This window comes from Pieris brassicae, chromosome 6 (genome assembly GCF_905147105.1).
Source record: "Pieris brassicae chromosome 6, ilPieBrab1.1, whole genome shotgun sequence".
In the NCBI taxonomy this organism is placed as follows: domain Eukaryota; kingdom Metazoa; phylum Arthropoda; class Insecta; order Lepidoptera; family Pieridae; genus Pieris; species Pieris brassicae.
In genome coordinates, this window is record NC_059670.1 from 20021119 (window position 1) to 20038891 (window position 17773).

A 17773-nucleotide genomic window follows, 5' to 3' on the forward strand; every position below is an offset into this window, starting at 1 on the left:
GCCTGGTCGCCCATCGGTGACTTGGTCGAAAGGCATGCAGGCTTCATGTATGAAATAGATGCAAAAGGCACAATGCCAAAGTGGAAGGAGAACATAGAAGGCCTGTGTCTAACGTTGGATATAAAAGAATTGCTGATTCTGAAATGCAAGTGTTTTTTTAATAATACAAAAGAATCAGTGGCACTACAACCATTTAAGGTTTCGTCCTCAGATATCTGCATCTGTTTCATGTTCAATCTGTTGTTGATCCTGTGCCAAACACACACAGACCACTATTTGGGTCTACGGCAAATCGGTTTTATCACAGTGCTCCTTCACCGGCACTACAACCATTTAAGGTTTCGTCCTCAGATATCTGCATCTGTTTCATGTTCAATCTGTTGTTGATCCTGTGCCAAACACACACAGACCACTATTTGGGTCTACGGCAAATCGGTTTTATCACAGTGCTCCTTCACCGGCACTACAACCATTTAAGGTTTCGTCCTCAGATATCTGCATCTGTTTCATGTTCAATCTGTTGTTGATCCTGTGCCAAACACACACAGACCACTATTTGGGTCTACGGCAAATCGGTTTTATCACAGTGCTCCTTCACCGGCACTACAACCATTTAAGGTTTCGTCCTCAGATATCTGCATCTGTTTCATGTTCAATCTGTTGGTGATCCTGTGCCAAATACACACAGACCACTATTTGGGTCTATGGCAAATCGGTTTTATCACAGTGCTCCTTCACCGGCACTACAAACATTTTAGGTTTCGTCCTCAGATATCTGCATCTGTTTCATGTTCAATCTGTTGGTGATCCTGTGCCAAACACACACAGACCACTATTTGTGTCTACGGCAAATCGGTTTTATCACAGTGCTCCTTCACCGGCACTACAAACATTTTAGGTTTCGTCCTCAGATATCTGCATCTGTTTCATGTTCAATCTGTTGTTGATCCTGTGCCAAACACACACAGACCACTATTTGGGTCTACGGCAAATCGGTTTTATCACAGTGCTCCTTCACCGGCACTACAAACATTTTAGGTTTCGTCCTCAGATATCTGCATCTGTTTCATGTTCAATCTGTTGTTGATCCTGTGCCAAACACACACAGACCACTATTTGTGTCTACGGCAAATCGGTTTTATCACAGTGCTCCTTCACCGGCACTACAAACATTTAAGGTTTCGTCCTCAGATATCTGCATCTGTTTCATGTTCAATCTGTTGGTGATCCTGTGCCAAACACACACAGACCACTATTTGGGTCTACGGCAAATCGGTTTTATCACAGTGCTCCTTCACCGGCACTACAAACATTTTAGGTTTCGTCCTCAGATATCTGCATCTGTTTCATGTTCAATCTGTTGGTGATCCTGTGCCAAACACACACAGACCACTATTTGGGTCTACGGCAAATCGGTTTTATCACAGTGCTCCTTCACCGGCACTACAAACATTTTAGGTTTCGTCCTCAGATATCTGCATCTGTTTCATGTTCAATCTGTTGGTGATCCTGTGCCAAACACACACAGACCACTATTTGGGTCTACGGCAAATCGGTTTTATCACAGTGCTCCTTCACCGGCACTACAAACATTTTAGGTTTCGTCCTCAGGTATCTGCATCTGTTTCATGTTCAATCTGTTGGTGATCCTGTGCCAAACACACACAGACCACTATTTGGGTCTACGGCAAATCGGTTTTATCACAGTGCTCCTTCACCGGCACTACAAACATTTTAGGTTTCGTCCTCAGGTATCTGCATCTGTTTCATGTTCAATCTGTTGGTGATCCTGTGCCAAACACACACAGACCACTATTTGTGTCTACGGCAAATCGGTTTTATCACAGTGCTCCTTCACCGGCACTACAAACATTTTAGGTTTCGTCCTCAGATATCTGCATCTGTTTCATGTTCAATCTGTTGGTGATCCTGTGCCAAACACACACAGACCACTATTTGGGTCTACGGCAAATCGGTTTTATCACAGTGCTCCTTCACCGGCACTACAAACATTTTAGGTTTCGTCCTCAGATATCTGCATCTGTTTCATGTTCAATCTGTTGGTGATCCTGTGCCAAACACACACAGACCACTATTTGGGTCTACGGCAAATCGGTTTTATCACAGTGCTCCTTCACCGGCACTACAAACATTTTAGGTTTCGTCCTCAGGTATCTGCATCTGTTTCATGTTCAATCTGTTGGTGATCCTGTGCCAAACACACACAGACCACTATTTGGGTCTACGGCAAATCGGTTTTATCACAGTGCTCCTTCACCGGCACTACAAACATTTTAGGTTTCGTCCTCAGGTATCTGCATCTGTTTCATGTTCAATCTGTTGGTGATCCTGTGCCAAACACACACAGACCACTATTTGTGTCTACGGCAAATCGGTTTTATCACAGTGCTCCTTCACCGGCACTACAAACATTTTAGGTTTCGTCCTCAGATATCTGCATCTGTTTCATGTTCAATCTGTTGTTGATCCTGTGCCAAACACACACAGACCACTATTTGTGTCTACGGCAAATCGGTTTTATCACAGTGCTCCTTCACCGGCACTACAAACATTTTAGGTTTCGTCCTCAGATATCTGCATCTGTTTCATGTTCAATCTGTTGGTGATCCTGTGCCAAACACACACAGACCACTATTTGGGTCTACGGCAAATCGGTTTTATCACAGTGCTCCTTCACCGGCACTACAAACATTTTAGGTTTCGTCCTCAGGTATCTGCATCTGTTTCATGTTCAATCTGTTGTTGATCCTGTGCCAAACACACACAGACCACTATTTGTGTCTACGGCAAATCGGTTTTATCACAGTGCTCCTTCACCGGCACTACAAACATTTTAGGTTTCGTCCTCAGATATCTGCATCTGTTTCATGTTCAATCTGTTGTTGATCCTGTGCCAAACACACACAGACCACTATTTGTGTCTACGGCAAATCGGTTTTATCACAGTGCTCCTTCACCGGCACTACAAACATTTTAGGTTTCGTCCTCAGATATCTGCATCTGTTTCATGTTCAATCTGTTGGTGATCCTGTGCCAAACACACACAGACCACTATTTGGGTCTACGGCAAATCGGTTTTATCACAGTGCTCCTTCACCGGCACTACAAACATTTTAGGTTTCGTCCTCAGGTATCTGCATCTGTTTCATGTTCAATCTGTTGTTGATCCTGTGCCAAACACACACAGACCACTATTTGTGTCTACGGCAAATCGGTTTTATCACAGTGCTCCTTCACCGGCACTACAAACATTTTAGGTTTCGTCCTCAGATATCTGCATCTGTTTCATGTTCAATCTGTTGTTGATCCTGTGCCAAACACACACAGACCACTATTTGTGTCTACGGCAAATCGGTTTTATCACAGTGCTCCTTCACCGGCACTACAAACATTTTAGGTTTCGTCCTCAGATATCTGCATCTGTTTCATGTTCAATCTGTTGGTGATCCTGTGCCAAACACACACAGACCACTATTTGGGTCTACGGCAAATCGGTTTTATCACAGTGCTCCTTCACCGGCACTACAAACATTTTAGGTTTCGTCCTCAGGTATCTGCATCTGTTTCATGTTCAATCTGTTGGTGATCCTGTGCCAAACACACACAGACCACTATTTGGGTCTACGGCAAATCGGTTTTATCACAGTGCTCCTTCACCGGCACTACAAACATTTTAGGTTTCGTCCTCAGATATCTGCATCTGTTTCATGTTCAATCTGTTGTTGATCCTGTGCCAAACACACACAGACCACTATTTGTGTCTACGGCAAATCGGTTTTATCACAGTGCTCCTTCACCGGCACTACAAACATTTTAGGTTTCGTCCTCAGATATCTGCATCTGTTTCATGTTCAATCTGTTGGTGATCCTGTGCCAAACACACACAGACCACTATTTGGGTCTACGGCAAATCGGTTTTATCACAGTGCTCCTTCACCGGCACTACAAACATTTTAGGTTTCGTCCTCAGGTATCTGCATCTGTTTCATGTTCAATCTGTTGGTGATCCTGTGCCAAACACACACAGACCACTATTTGTGTCTACGGCAAATCGGTTTTATCACAGTGCTCCTTCACCGGCACTACAAACATTTTAGGTTTCGTCCTCAGATATCTGCATCTGTTTCATGTTCAATCTGTTGTTGATCCTGTGCCAAACACACACAGACCACTATTTGTGTCTACGGCAAATCGGTTTTATCACAGTGCTCCTTCACCGGCACTACAAACATTTTAGGTTTCGTCCTCAGATATCTGCATCTGTTTCATGTTCAATCTGTTGTTGATCCTGTGCCAAACACACACAGACCACTATTTGTGTCTACGGCAAATCGGTTTTATCACAGTGCTCCTTCACCGGCACTACAAACATTTTAGGTTTCGTCCTCAGATATCTGCATCTGTTTCATGTTCAATCTGTTGTTGATCCTGTGCCAAACACACACAGACCACTATTTGGGTCTACGGCAAATCGGTTTTATCACAGTGCTCCTTCACCGGCACTACAAACATTTTAGGTTTCGTCCTCAGATATCTGCATCTGTTTCATGTTCAATCTGTTGGTGATCCTGTGCCAAACACACACAGACCACTATTTGTGTCTACGGCAAATCGGTTTTATCACAGTGCTCCTTCACCGGCACTACAAACATTTTAGGTTTCGTCCTCAGATATCTGCATCTGTTTCATGTTCAATCTGTTGGTGATCCTGTGCCAAACACACACAGACCACTATTTGGGTCTACGGCAAATCGGTTTTATCACAGTGCTCCTTCACCGGCACTACAAACATTTTAGGTTTCGTCCTCAGATATCTGCATCTGTTTCATGTTCAATCTGTTGGTGATCCTGTGCCAAACACACACAGACCACTATTTGTGTCTACGGCAAATCGGTTTTATCACAGTGCTCCTTCACCGGCACTACAAACATTTTAGGTTTCGTCCTCAGATATCTGCATCTGTTTCATGTTCAATCTGTTGGTGATCCTGTGCCAAACACACACAGACCACTATTTGTGTCTACGGCAAATCGGTTTTATCACAGTGCTCCTTCACCGGCACTACAAACATTTTAGGTTTCGTCCTCAGGTATCTGCATCTGTTTCATGTTCAATCTGTTGGTGATCCTGTGCCAAACACACACAGACCACTATTTGTGTCTACGGCAAATCGGTTTTATCACAGTGCTCCTTCACCGGCACTACAAACATTTTAGGTTTCGTCCTCAGATATCTGCATCTGTTTCATGTTCAATCTGTTGGTGATCCTGTGCCAAACACACACAGACCACTATTTGTGTCTACGGCAAATCGGTTTTATCACAGTGCTCCTTCACCGGCACTACAAACATTTTAGGTTTCGTCCTCAGATATCTGCATCTGTTTCATGTTCAATCTGTTGTTGATCCTGTGCCAAACACACACAGACCACTATTTGGGTCTACGGCAAATCGGTTTTATCACAGTGCTCCTTCACCGGCACTACAAACATTTTAGGTTTCGTCCTCAGGTATCTGCATCTGTTTCATGTTCAATCTGTTGGTGATCCTGTGCCAAATACACACAGACCACTATTTGTGTCTACGGCAAATCGGTTTTATCACAGTGCTCCTTCACCGGCACTACAAACATTTTAGGTTTCGTCCTCAGATATCTGCATCTGTTTCATGTTCAATCTGTTGTTGATCCTGTGCCAAACACACACAGACCACTATTTGGGTCTACGGCAAATCGGTTTTATCACAGTGCTCCTTCACCGGCACTACAAACATTTTAGGTTTCGTCCTCAGATATCTGCATCTGTTTCATGTTCAATCTGTTGGTGATCCTGTGCCAAATACACACAGACCACTATTTGTGTCTACGGCAAATCGGTTTTATCACAGTGCTCCTTCACCGGCACTACAAACATTTTAGGTTTCGTCCTCAGATATCTGCATCTGTTTCATGTTCAATCTGTTGTTGATCCTGTGCCAAACACACACAGACCACTATTTGGGTCTACGGCAAATCGGTTTTATCACAGTGCTCCTTCACCGGCACTACAACCATTTTAGGTTTCGTCCTCAGATATCTGCATCTGTTTCATGTTCAATCTGTTGGTGATCTTGTGCCTGACACACGCAGATCACTTTTTGGGTGTAAGGCAAGCGGCTTTCACACAGTGCTCACCGTTCGAGCGAATGTTAAATGCGCACAAAGGAAGTGCACAGCCAAACCTACCTAACCTCAGGGACGAGATTCGCACGCTGAAACCACTACACTGTTCTTAATAATAATAACCAATGGCGCTACAACATTTTTAGGTCTGGCCCTCAGACTTCTGTATCTGTTTCAGGATCAGTAGTTAAACTAATAGGCAAGCAGGTGATCAGACTTCATAGATCTAAGGCAAGTCGGTTTCCTCACGATGTTTTCCTTCACCGTTCGAGAAAATGTTAAAGCTTAATATAATTGTGTTTTAATACCTAGTTTCATACACGTCTAATGACTACAATGAGGAAGCATAAAAATAACACTGCTATTAAATATCAACTGTAGAACCTTCTATGGAAAGGTAATTGGACTTTCATGATAGTACTTTGTGTGATCTCTAATGAACAATATTGTTTTGTTATATGAACTAGGCCTTATCAAAGCTTTGCATTAATTAATTAACGAATAACAAACGAAGCGTTAAATTTATCTTATCATCGTACTAAACTAATTAGTAAACCAAGGGCGTATACAGAGATACAAAAGGGTCTTATTTGTTTTTTTAAGTTATTTTATAATGTTTGTACTTTCACACAGGAATGTGAATTATTTTTATTTTTTATGATGATATCACGGGCGATAAGCGGAAAATACTTTTTATTTGAATGTAATATGAATAAGAGATTTAGTATTGATTATAAAAAAAGAAGACAAAGGAAAACGAGGAAGGCAAATAAAAAGATGGGAAGATGATGTGCGAAGACATGGTCTGGTCTGGTCCTATGTGGATGCGTTAAGCTTGAACCAGAGAAGAGTGGAAGCCCTTAGAGGATGCCTATGTCCAAGGACAAGCTTTAACAAAAACCTACCGACTTGCCGACTAATTATTAGTATTAATTTTAATTTTTAATTTTTGTATTATTCTTTTTGGTATTTCACGATTTTTATGTACTGGTATGAAAACTACAGCAATAAAGGCTTTCATTATTATTATTATTAGTAGGACCAAAATATGACACATCAGAGGCTAAGGGTAAGTTAAGTTAGTAAGTTCTTAAGACTAAAGTAAGTTAGTAAGAAAGAAAATATATATTTATTTACCAAAAACTAAATCCTGTCCTAACAGGTGACCCTTAATCAATAAGAATGCATAACCAATATCAGTTCACACACGAAATAAGAAATTAATTAGGAAAACAAGCTATAATGAAAAAAATTGGGCACTTCAGGACTCGATCAAATAGTGGAACTTTGTTAGTTCACTTAACGCACTTTACTATAATTTGCAAATTTACGTTGTTTGTTGTTACCGACAAGTGTTTAGATGTTAAGTTAGTCGATGTACTAATAACACATTAAATACTTGTGTTTTAAAAAGATATTGACAAATAAAAGATTCATTAATTAACGTCCAAAAAAACGATTTGCTTTCATATGGTGGTTGTGGTATACCTTGCACATGGTGTGATTATGTCTTAATATTTGCGTAAGTTCCTTGTCGCCTTGATGTGAATCGACATAGTTAAATGTTTGAATGCTTTGCAAAAGTAATGGAATAATACTAATACTGAAAATGAGGATGTTTTTCTCTCGTATCGGCACAGCTATTCATCGATAAGTAGAATAAGATTCAGTAATGGAGAAGCATGTTTAAAAAAACAACACAATTGTTTTTCTGCGGGTATTTGCAATCAGTCCTAAGGCTGTGAGCGAATCTATTCTATGGTACTGTCATATGGACTTAGTACTTCCCTTTGGCAGCATCTACTTAGATGAGTAGCATCTAGCAATGCTGCCTAAAGCTACTGCTGGTCTTCTAACTCTAGAATACGGAGACGTTTTAGTTGTCTCCCATACTGTTCTATGGTGTTCACACAAATATGACAATACAAACTTTACACCAATAATAAACATTAAATCCAATCATATATATTTAAACAGGAAATATGTCAAATCTAATTCTGACATAGTTAAATTTAAAAGCCGAATTTTATATCGCCACAGGTTTATAACTGGTGTATATCAGAAGAAATGTTTTCTCAACTCTGCCAATGACTTGTATACAATAACTATCAAGGAGACATTGAGCCCCAATTACTCAGCGGATATAAAATCTATACTTCGTGGAAAATCTAATTAATAATACCAAATTTTCCGTATCCTTAATTATTTATTGCTCTGCCAATGGATCAATTACTTTTTATTAGCCTTTTGCTTATTGCCTTTTTTATGGTTATTTTACATTGCGCGACTGCACGGTGCGGGATTGTTATGTGGGACTCGCGTGCATACCCACTAAAACCCCAAGGCGCAACCAGCAATCGCCTTAGGCGGGATGCGGTAACAGCCCTTATCCGCTGTCTCCACGCCCATTGTTGGTTTGTCAAGATACTTGACAATCCAATACTTATTAGGGATGGACCATTCCTTCTTTTTCTGCTTATTGCCGTCTTAATTATCAAATGAAATAATGGCGCTTATATCGACACATGAGCAGATGTGGACGGGGGTGTTACAACAAAATAAAACTCAACATATCTTTATTCATATAGGTAACCAAGCACACTTATGAACGTCAACAGAAAAGATGTTAAATTGGTTCTAAATTTACTACCAGTTGTCGTTAAATCTTTCTTTTAATCCGGTTAAAAAATTGTTTTCTTACTACCAGTTCCCAAGTCAAGGGCGTAGAGCGTGCAAGAACTGTCGATAAACTCTCCGCCACGTATTAATCGCCAAGTTTTGGGTCAAACAAATTGTTTGTAAGGCAAAGCAGCCATAAATATTAAACACAACAAAGTTAGAAGAACTTAAGCTGAAATGATTTCATTACTTCTACCGGATGAGGACTCAAAGGCCATGACCATTCGAGGGCGGACATCACACCAAATCGTAGTATCTGGAAGCTTACGTAAGAATCGCGTTTGTTTATGTCATTAGTTGACTTAAAACTTAAATAAGCGTATAATTTAATAAAGTGAGCCGTGTTGGCCTAGTGGTGTGCGACTCTGATCCCTGATGTCGTAGGTTTGATTCCCGGCTGTGCACCAGTAGACTTTCTATGTGCATGTTTAACATTCGCACGAACGGTGAAAGAATACGTCGTGAGGGTTTCCTCACGACGTATTGCTTTAGAGCCAATTGGCTTGCCTTAGAGCCAAAAAGTCGACGGCGTTTGTCAGTCACAGAAGACTGATCACCTACTTGCCTATTAGATTAACAAATGATCATGAAACAGATACAGAAATCTGAGGCCCAGATGTAAAAAGGTTGTAGCGCCATTGATTTATTTTCAACATATACTTACAGTATTTAAAATATTCTTAACCTATATAGTAATAATAATAATAAAAATGTATAAATAGAAAATTTCCTCGCTGTATTAAGATACGATCGTTGAGCGAGAAGCCACTTGTACCCAACGGCCTAAGAGTTCTACTCCAAAGGGAACAAAATCGAAGTTAGAGCAGAGACTCCTTCGAGATATTTGAGCCGTTCTTTAAGTATTGAATACAAAGAATTCTAGTATTTAATCAAAAAAATCAACCTAAAATTGTTTTTTTTTTTTGGATATTCAACATTTATTTTATTAACTATTATTTTACAGACATTATTTATATGAAGGTAAATTAAAGCTTGTAACAGCGACAATTATACCATTTTCTTTGTCATCCTAAGCTTCCCTCTACAAGTGCTTCCATTGGCTTCTAAGCTGATAAGTGCGACAATTTTAATCTTAGTTTATTTTTCTCAGGGTCGGATTTAATAGAGGGCAACTGGGGCTACAGCCCGAGCCTCCACAATAGAGACTTCGAAAAAAATTACTTTAAATTCCGACTAGTAAATACTAGTAAACAATTTTATTTTGATATAATATATTTATATGTGTTTGTTAAATTCTAAAAGATAAAAGAATCTACTAGGTTTCACAATAAATTATTGATTGAAAAACTGCATTGAATTTTTCTTTCATTTTATTTGAAAAATAATTTGGGGCCAGAGCTCCTGGGGAGAGAACTTCAGAGCTCTAAATGCGGCCCTGCTTTTTCTAAGTACTTTAGGTATTGTATTACTAATGATTCACAAACATTGTTTTAGCAAAGCGATTTCACGGATTGGATCGCGTTCATTCAAAGCATTTTTTTAATTCTCCGTTTTTACCGTTAGAACATGAAACATATTTTGAAAAATATTATAATAGAATGAGGGTAGGAAGAAAACGAGAGACACTGGCGGTGATTGCCGTGTATTCGACGCTTTTAAGACATAAATTGTATGTGTGATGTATAAGTTTGAATTATTTCGGATATAACCGTGTTGTACTTTGTTGTGTCGGTTTTATTTTGTTGTGAAGCTATCTGAAATGTTTTCTTCCTTTTTAGCTTTGGGAAACGCCCTCAAACTAGATGTTCATTATTGAATAATAAATTAACAAATTTGTTTATGTGGTAGACGTTACCACATATAATAGGTTTGGTAGGATAAACCAAAATCATTAGTTTATTACTATTATTTAGTTAAGTTAATTATAAGATTTAGATGGAGGATTTTATAAATATCCTAATATGTGCTAATTTGTTTTATTTAATGTTAAAAACCCATAACAATATTAAGTGTAGATGAAGTATGTTATAAATGTACGTTTATGTATAGGTTATGTGAGAACAATTTTGTACTCATACATAAATTCTATATATTCACGAAGATTCTTTTAACAATCCGACAGATCTATTAATAGCGTTGCCAAGCAACGGCATAAAGTGACCAGTCTTGCATGAAGTGACCTTGACCGAGCACTTTCCACTATTCAAGAGCAACCTTCACACCACGATATCAATCTATTTAACTCTTATCGTCAAGTTTATTAATTTAGGTTATAGTTTTTTACTACGGGACTTAATAGAGACAGGATTTCTCTGTCTGTTTTGTGATTGTTTTTTTTTCTAATAGGTAAGTAGATCAACCTTCTGTGTCTGACCTGTGAACTTTTTGATTCTAAAGCATACCAGTTTCTTTCACCGTACGAGCGAGTGCTAAGCGCGCAGATAGAGAGTACGGTCTATCGCAGCATAGTTGGAGTTCGAACCACCTTAGGGTAAAGGAATGAAGCCAACACTGAATCTACATATCAACATTGTGGTGTTGTTTTGCCTTGTGGGTAACGTTTTCTCATGCGTTTATAAAAGTTCATACGTCCATGCACCTATGTACTCGGGTACTATAGAATAATATTATTCCCAAAAAACAAATCAATCCTTCGGGAATACTGTGTATACTTTATATATCCTTCACTACTAATATTCATTAACACGAGCTTAATAACTTTTGTCTAATAAAATTGTAATTGTTTTAGTAACACCATGATCGATCCCAGCTCATCAGAAGAAGATAGTGATGATGAACACAAGAAGCAGCCCTCAAAATTACCAGGTAATTATTTAACTAACGAATTAATCCATAAGGAATTAAATATATTATAAACATATATGTAATTGCTTTAATGTCGGTGTGGATTCTTACGGATACAGTGTCACTTACCGTCAAAATATATATTGCAGTGAACAGTTTGCCAGCCTATATCAGGTATTGATAAAATGTATAGTTACGATTACCACCACAGTATGGAATGAATGATTCTAGTGTCCTTCAAGGAGATTCCTAAAAATTGCCCCCCGCAATGCTATCGCGAACCCACAGGCATTGAGAGTGTCCATGGGTGGCGAGTATCACTAAATACCAGGTGAGTCTCGAACCGTTTGCCTCCTGTTCTATAAAAAATAAATAATAGAAAAAATCTAAAAACGCTAGGTAAAGGATGAGATTCCTATTTTGATAAAATTACCATTAGAGGTTAATTTTTCAACAAGAAATTGGTTTGTTTAGATAATGTTTGTCTACACTAATATTATAAAGTGGATAGATTTTTAATGTTTGTTGGCATTTGACAGGATCTAAAACTACTGGATCGATTTTAAAATTTCTTATACCGTCAGAATCCTTTATTATCCCTAATGAACGTAGGTTATATAGTGAATATGAAAAAGCGAGAGATCCATATGAAAACTTCGATAATGTAACACAAGGTGTGAAATAAAACCATTAATAACTCAATATCGCGTATACTTCGAAAAGTATTGATAATAGAACAAAATGATGAATGCAAAACCGCGTTGTATGTTTAACAATTATATATTAAAAAAATAATTATTCAGCTGTACGAGACTGAACTCTAGCATATAAAATCCTATCAAAACACAATCCTTGTTAACTGACCTTTTCTACGTATAAAGATTCAATCCAATTACCTTGGCTTTGTGGTAAGGGAAAAATTTCTTCCCTTCCGGAAATAACAACGGAAGTTTAGCATGTTTCCGACGTGTGCTAATTAATACATTACAATGCAATATCGACCTTATTTCCGATTTTCAATATATAGTGTAAACTCCATGTAACGCATCTCGATTTAACCTTAACATTTAACATTAAATAAAACCTTAAACGTTTTTATCGGTAGCTACAACCAAAAATATTTGTTACTTTAGATACACAGTCCTACTTATTTTATTTCATTACAAAAACAGTAACCTTTTAGTATGCTTAAACAAACATATTGCATTTAACAAAACGCGGTCGAGAGGGAAGGATCACGCAAAAGATTGATTGGTGTAGCTTGTCTTCTCTTCTTCTAGAATTATATACTCCATAATAGCGGGCACAAAGCTTCATGAAGCCATGGGTTGACATTTGTCAGTTGCCACAAAAATGAAACGTTCCGATCCTTACTAAAATCATATTACTACAAAAAACATAAATTATGATATTTATTAATATAAATAGAGACCTTAAACGTTTTTATCAGTAGCTACAACCAAAACTATTTGTTACTTTAGATATATACTCCTACTTATTTTATTTCGTTACAAAAACAGTAACCTTTAATATGCTTAAACAAACATATTGCATTTAACAAAACGCGGTCGAGAGGGTAGCAAATATAGGCATTCAGATTGGAGATCGATCTTTAGATATGAATCAATCCAATTGTTTATAATCTTAGATTAATGATACATTATTAATTTTGGGCATTCAATTAAATATTCTTTTGTCGCTTTACTGACCTAACCCATAATAAACTCTACTATCCGTTCAGTTGTTTACATATTTGGATTGCTTGAACGTGCCTTATCACGAAGATGCTTGAATATCGCGAGATATGAACAAAAATACAACATAATTACCGGTGCAGCAACAGACGTCAAACGAAAATAACAGACTATACGCAATAGCGTTTAAACAAATATGGTTTTCTGTGTAATTACTAACGCTAGTCTGAAATAAACTTTTCTTTTTCTAATACAGATTTTTCTTAACGTCAAGATATGCACAGTGCCTTAAGTGTAGTTATATAGTTTGCACTGTATATGCTGTATTGAAAATTATTAGACTTTGAACAGTATATCACAATACTTACAGTTTACATTCTCAGGAGATAGATTACCTTCCCATGGCCATTTAACTATTCCGTCTGTGATGTAGCCAAGTCGAATTGAAAATATAACATGGCGTTTGTTGTAGCGTCCTTCGAGCATTCATGTCATAACAAAGTAACTTGGGCGTGCTATCAACGAACATGAATAAATACGAGTATAATTAAAATACGTCCTCGTGTGTAATATTTTGATTGTTTCCATAATTCTGTCAATTTATTATAAAATTAGCTGTGCTCTGCGGTTTCACTCGGTTCGGTTGTCGCATGTTTTATAGCCTATAAGTATAGACTTGTTAGACATTTGATAAAGCGATTTTTTTTGTATATATTGATGTTTGTGATTAGTATATTATTGTTATATTGTCAATAGTTTTTGTATGTCTTTTTCACACCTTTCATATTTTACTTATACTAAAGTAATCTAGATTATGTGTTCATCATACCATATGTAGGGATAACGTAGGGTTTTAATGATGAAATAATTTTTCAAATCTCTTTCTGATATTAGTGTACTTATAAATATTTATTTTTATTAATATATACAAAGTCAAAATAAATAAAAAAAGCTTGCTCCCTGCGGCATTTTTAATGTTGGCAGTATTTTAATTAAACCTGTAAAAGGTATGTTTTATTCAATATAATTAAAATAGGTTTATGATAATATAATACTACGCATCTAATTCGTAGTTCGTATTCTTTAACAAGATTTTCGCGTACAAAAGTATGCTAAACAGATACGACTGTATACAACATTTGTTGTTTTATCAGTTCTATGAGTCACAGGGGAAACAACAATACTTCTGAATACATTTCAGAAGGAAGGTCGCGAACAAAAGTGCTTTGAAATGGTGAAGAGTCGCAAAAGAACATTTTATGTCCTTTTCACGATAGACAACACGAACAATATTTAAAATTGAAAAGTTTAAATTTTTACTAGTGACAAAAAATGTTTGTATAAAAACTTTGAAGCGTTTAAAAGAATTAAACATATACATATATATATTAATAAAAAATATAATAGGCAAGAAGGTGATCAGCCTCCTGTGCCTGACGACGCGCCGTCGACGTTTTGGGTCTAAGGCAAGCCGCTCACGATGTTTTCCTTCACCGTTTGAGCGAAAGTTTAATGCAGATAGAAAGTCTAATGCTACACAGCTGGGGATCGAACATACGACCTCATGGATGAGATTCGCACAATGATCCAACAGGCTAACCCTTCCCATATATACATTTATTACGTATTATATTTTTATTTATTACCATTTCATTGCATTACAGTATAAAAATTTAACAAAATAAAATAAAAGGAGGGCAACTGTGAGAAACAAAATGTATTAAATAAGATAAGGTATATAAATGCATTAACAGTAATTGCCTTCGTGTTGTCAGAAATAATCTAATCGGTAGATCAGTAGATATTTTTCATATATAAAATATTTATAAGGGATACGAACACTGTCTAGCTGTTTTGTAATAAAGTATAAATTACGTTTACGGAGGTTATTTTAAGGGTGGCATTAGCTATGTAGCGAGAAGTGCCTAAAGTACTCTCACGTAAGTGCCTGTCTGCGGTGAGCATAAGTGGTGTTACTAGCTATAGTTGCGGTGTAGGTCCTAGACAAATGGTTTTGCCATAGTCGTGCCCCAACGAAATTGTGTGGAATTTGTCACTAGTAATATATTTTATAGAATATGTATAGGTGGACATTTATTTTATTAAACATTTTTGCATAAACGTACAATAAATGCAGGACATACCTAAATAATAATGTATTAAAAATATTAAATTAAATCGATGGAGCCAAGCGATCACATCCCAGGTTAGCTAAAAAATACCTCTAGGCTTTCGAATTTAAAAAAAATATACACTAGTTTTAGATACTTATATTTGATGGTTGAGTGCTAGTAATCGTTTGATTGCGATTTGATAAACGTCATGACATGTCGCCTGTTTTTGCGTGTCATGTCATGAGGACTAGATAAAGATTAGTATTCATCAGAATTCTTGTGAATAATTCTAAGTTAATACGATAATTACGAAATTAAATATTTTTTTTTTCTTAACAGAGGAGATTGGGCAGGAGGCTTACCTGTTAGTAAGTGACCCATATACAACCGCATTCATTTCTTGAAGGATCCTAAGTAGAATTGGTTCGTAAATACTGTGGTGGGCATCTGGTTCTATATAGTGGTGGTCCGCGGCTAAAAAACGCTCAGTTGTGGAATGACGGAAGTCGAGGTGATACGGCTGGTATTTCGTATTCTTGACGTCCGATTATGGAACTAATATAATAATTAATACATAAGGGTACACAAAGTCACTACTGAAGTCTGTGGATATATAAAATTACGATTGTGTTGGAGGAAGCCTTAAGCGGAAGGTTTTTGTTAACGAGGCTCTGCAACAAACTGGTTCTGGTTCTAACGCAAAGAACCTTGATCCAATCATATATCCTCTACGTCTGCAGTAGATCAATCTTCATCAACGCGCTATGGTTCATCGTCTAATATTCTCAACTAAGGCCGCCCTATCTAGGTAATAACAAAAAGCCTTTAAAAACATAACTTGCAAAAACACCTCACGAAAAAAGTTGTAGGATCCATGTAATACCAAGTCGATCAATTTATTCAGTCGCCACTTAAGAGACCTTTTGTCTAAAGTTATTACGTAATTAGCTAAGCTAACAATCGTATACTGACCTTATCAATATTACAAATCTTTTATGTTTAAAGTCCATTGACTTGGAGATTTTACATTGCGATTTTCTAAATAAATATGACGGAAATGGTGCTTTCATTTATTTTCTATCGTTCGATTTTACGTATACCCTACGTTGTAATATTGAAGTATTTTTAGCAAAGCTTAAAATAACTAGAAATTAAATCTCGTCTCGACATCTAGGCCAGGTACAAGAGGTCGTTAGCGCTCAGAGCGACATTAAAAACATAGTATGAATAAGGAAAAGCAAAATGAGTGTATATTGTTTTTCGAGAAATGAAAATGTTTTATCGCTCGACAGTATAAACGTTAATATATATTCATATTGCGTGACCCGTACTTTTTAAGTTTAATTATAGTCACTTAGGGTTACCACTTAGGTTTCATTAATAGAGAAAATATGTAGCCCTTTTAATTAAGTAATTATTAAGGGTTGCATAAGCGGAATAAGTTATGACTTTTAAATACCTGTCTATGAAAATTTACTTTATCGATTTTCACATCTTGAAGCTTGAAGTTTCAGCTTGAATTAAAAGAAGCTTTGTTCAGCTAGAAAAGTGATGTAGTCATTTCGATCCCCAGTGACAATAGACTTTCTGTCTATTTCCGAATTAAATTCCTGCTCATACGGTAATAGAAACTGGAATTCACAAAAATCGTCGCCGTGTCTCAGGCACAGAACGCTGATGACCATGCCCACTGGAAGCCAAGGCAATAACTAAGTGGGTGTGGCTACAGGTCAAATTGTATGTCTCACGTTGAATATATGAAATTGTACGTCTCCTGAGAAAAACTGTACTCAGATTATATTTGGAATCATTCGAATATGTCTGTGTATGTGAATATATGCTTTTAGCATATATATATATCTTCTGTTAATATCATAAACTTATCTATATTTTACAAAAAAATTGTTATCAGTTGTACCACCAGGAGGCTTGGCAGGTGCAAGGCCATCAGTGCGGGGAAAACCAGAGTTACCACGAGGATCTACAGCTGGACTGCCAGGTGAATAATAATTGCAAATTTATCTATAAATTTAGTTGTTAAAATAATATTTTGAGGGAACTAAACTGCGCGTGATCAACATATTTGTGTTTATTAAACATTATAGAACTGAAATCGTTTTCTAAGTTCAATTTTATTAAGTTTTTCGTTTAATTCATTGACACTACACGATTTTAATTTATTACTGTGTATTTAACTGGTATTTTTAAGCTTTTATAAGGTTATAATAATGCTAGTGTTGGTACAGCTTTATATAGTTGATGAGCCTGATGAGCTGATCTGTCTCTTTTTATCACAGCATACACTTAATTTAACAGAAAGAGAGTCCTATCCTATCCAC

General features: G+C 37.1%; 1 protein-coding gene across 13 annotated transcripts in view; it reads left to right on the forward strand.

Annotated features, from left to right (window-relative positions):
• Positions 1-17773, forward strand: part of LOC123711205 (calcium-dependent secretion activator) — a 53344-nt gene that overhangs the window by 5158 nt on the left and 30413 nt on the right. For all 13 annotated transcript variants that reach the window (XM_045663681.1, XM_045663673.1, XM_045663679.1 and 10 more), the window contains exons 2-3: positions 11571-11647; positions 17347-17433. In XM_045663681.1, coding sequence (XP_045519637.1) covers positions 11578-11647; positions 17347-17433 — 157 coding nt within the window. In that variant the 5' untranslated portion in view covers positions 11571-11577. The remainder of the gene's footprint in view (positions 1-11570; positions 11648-17346; positions 17434-17773) is intronic.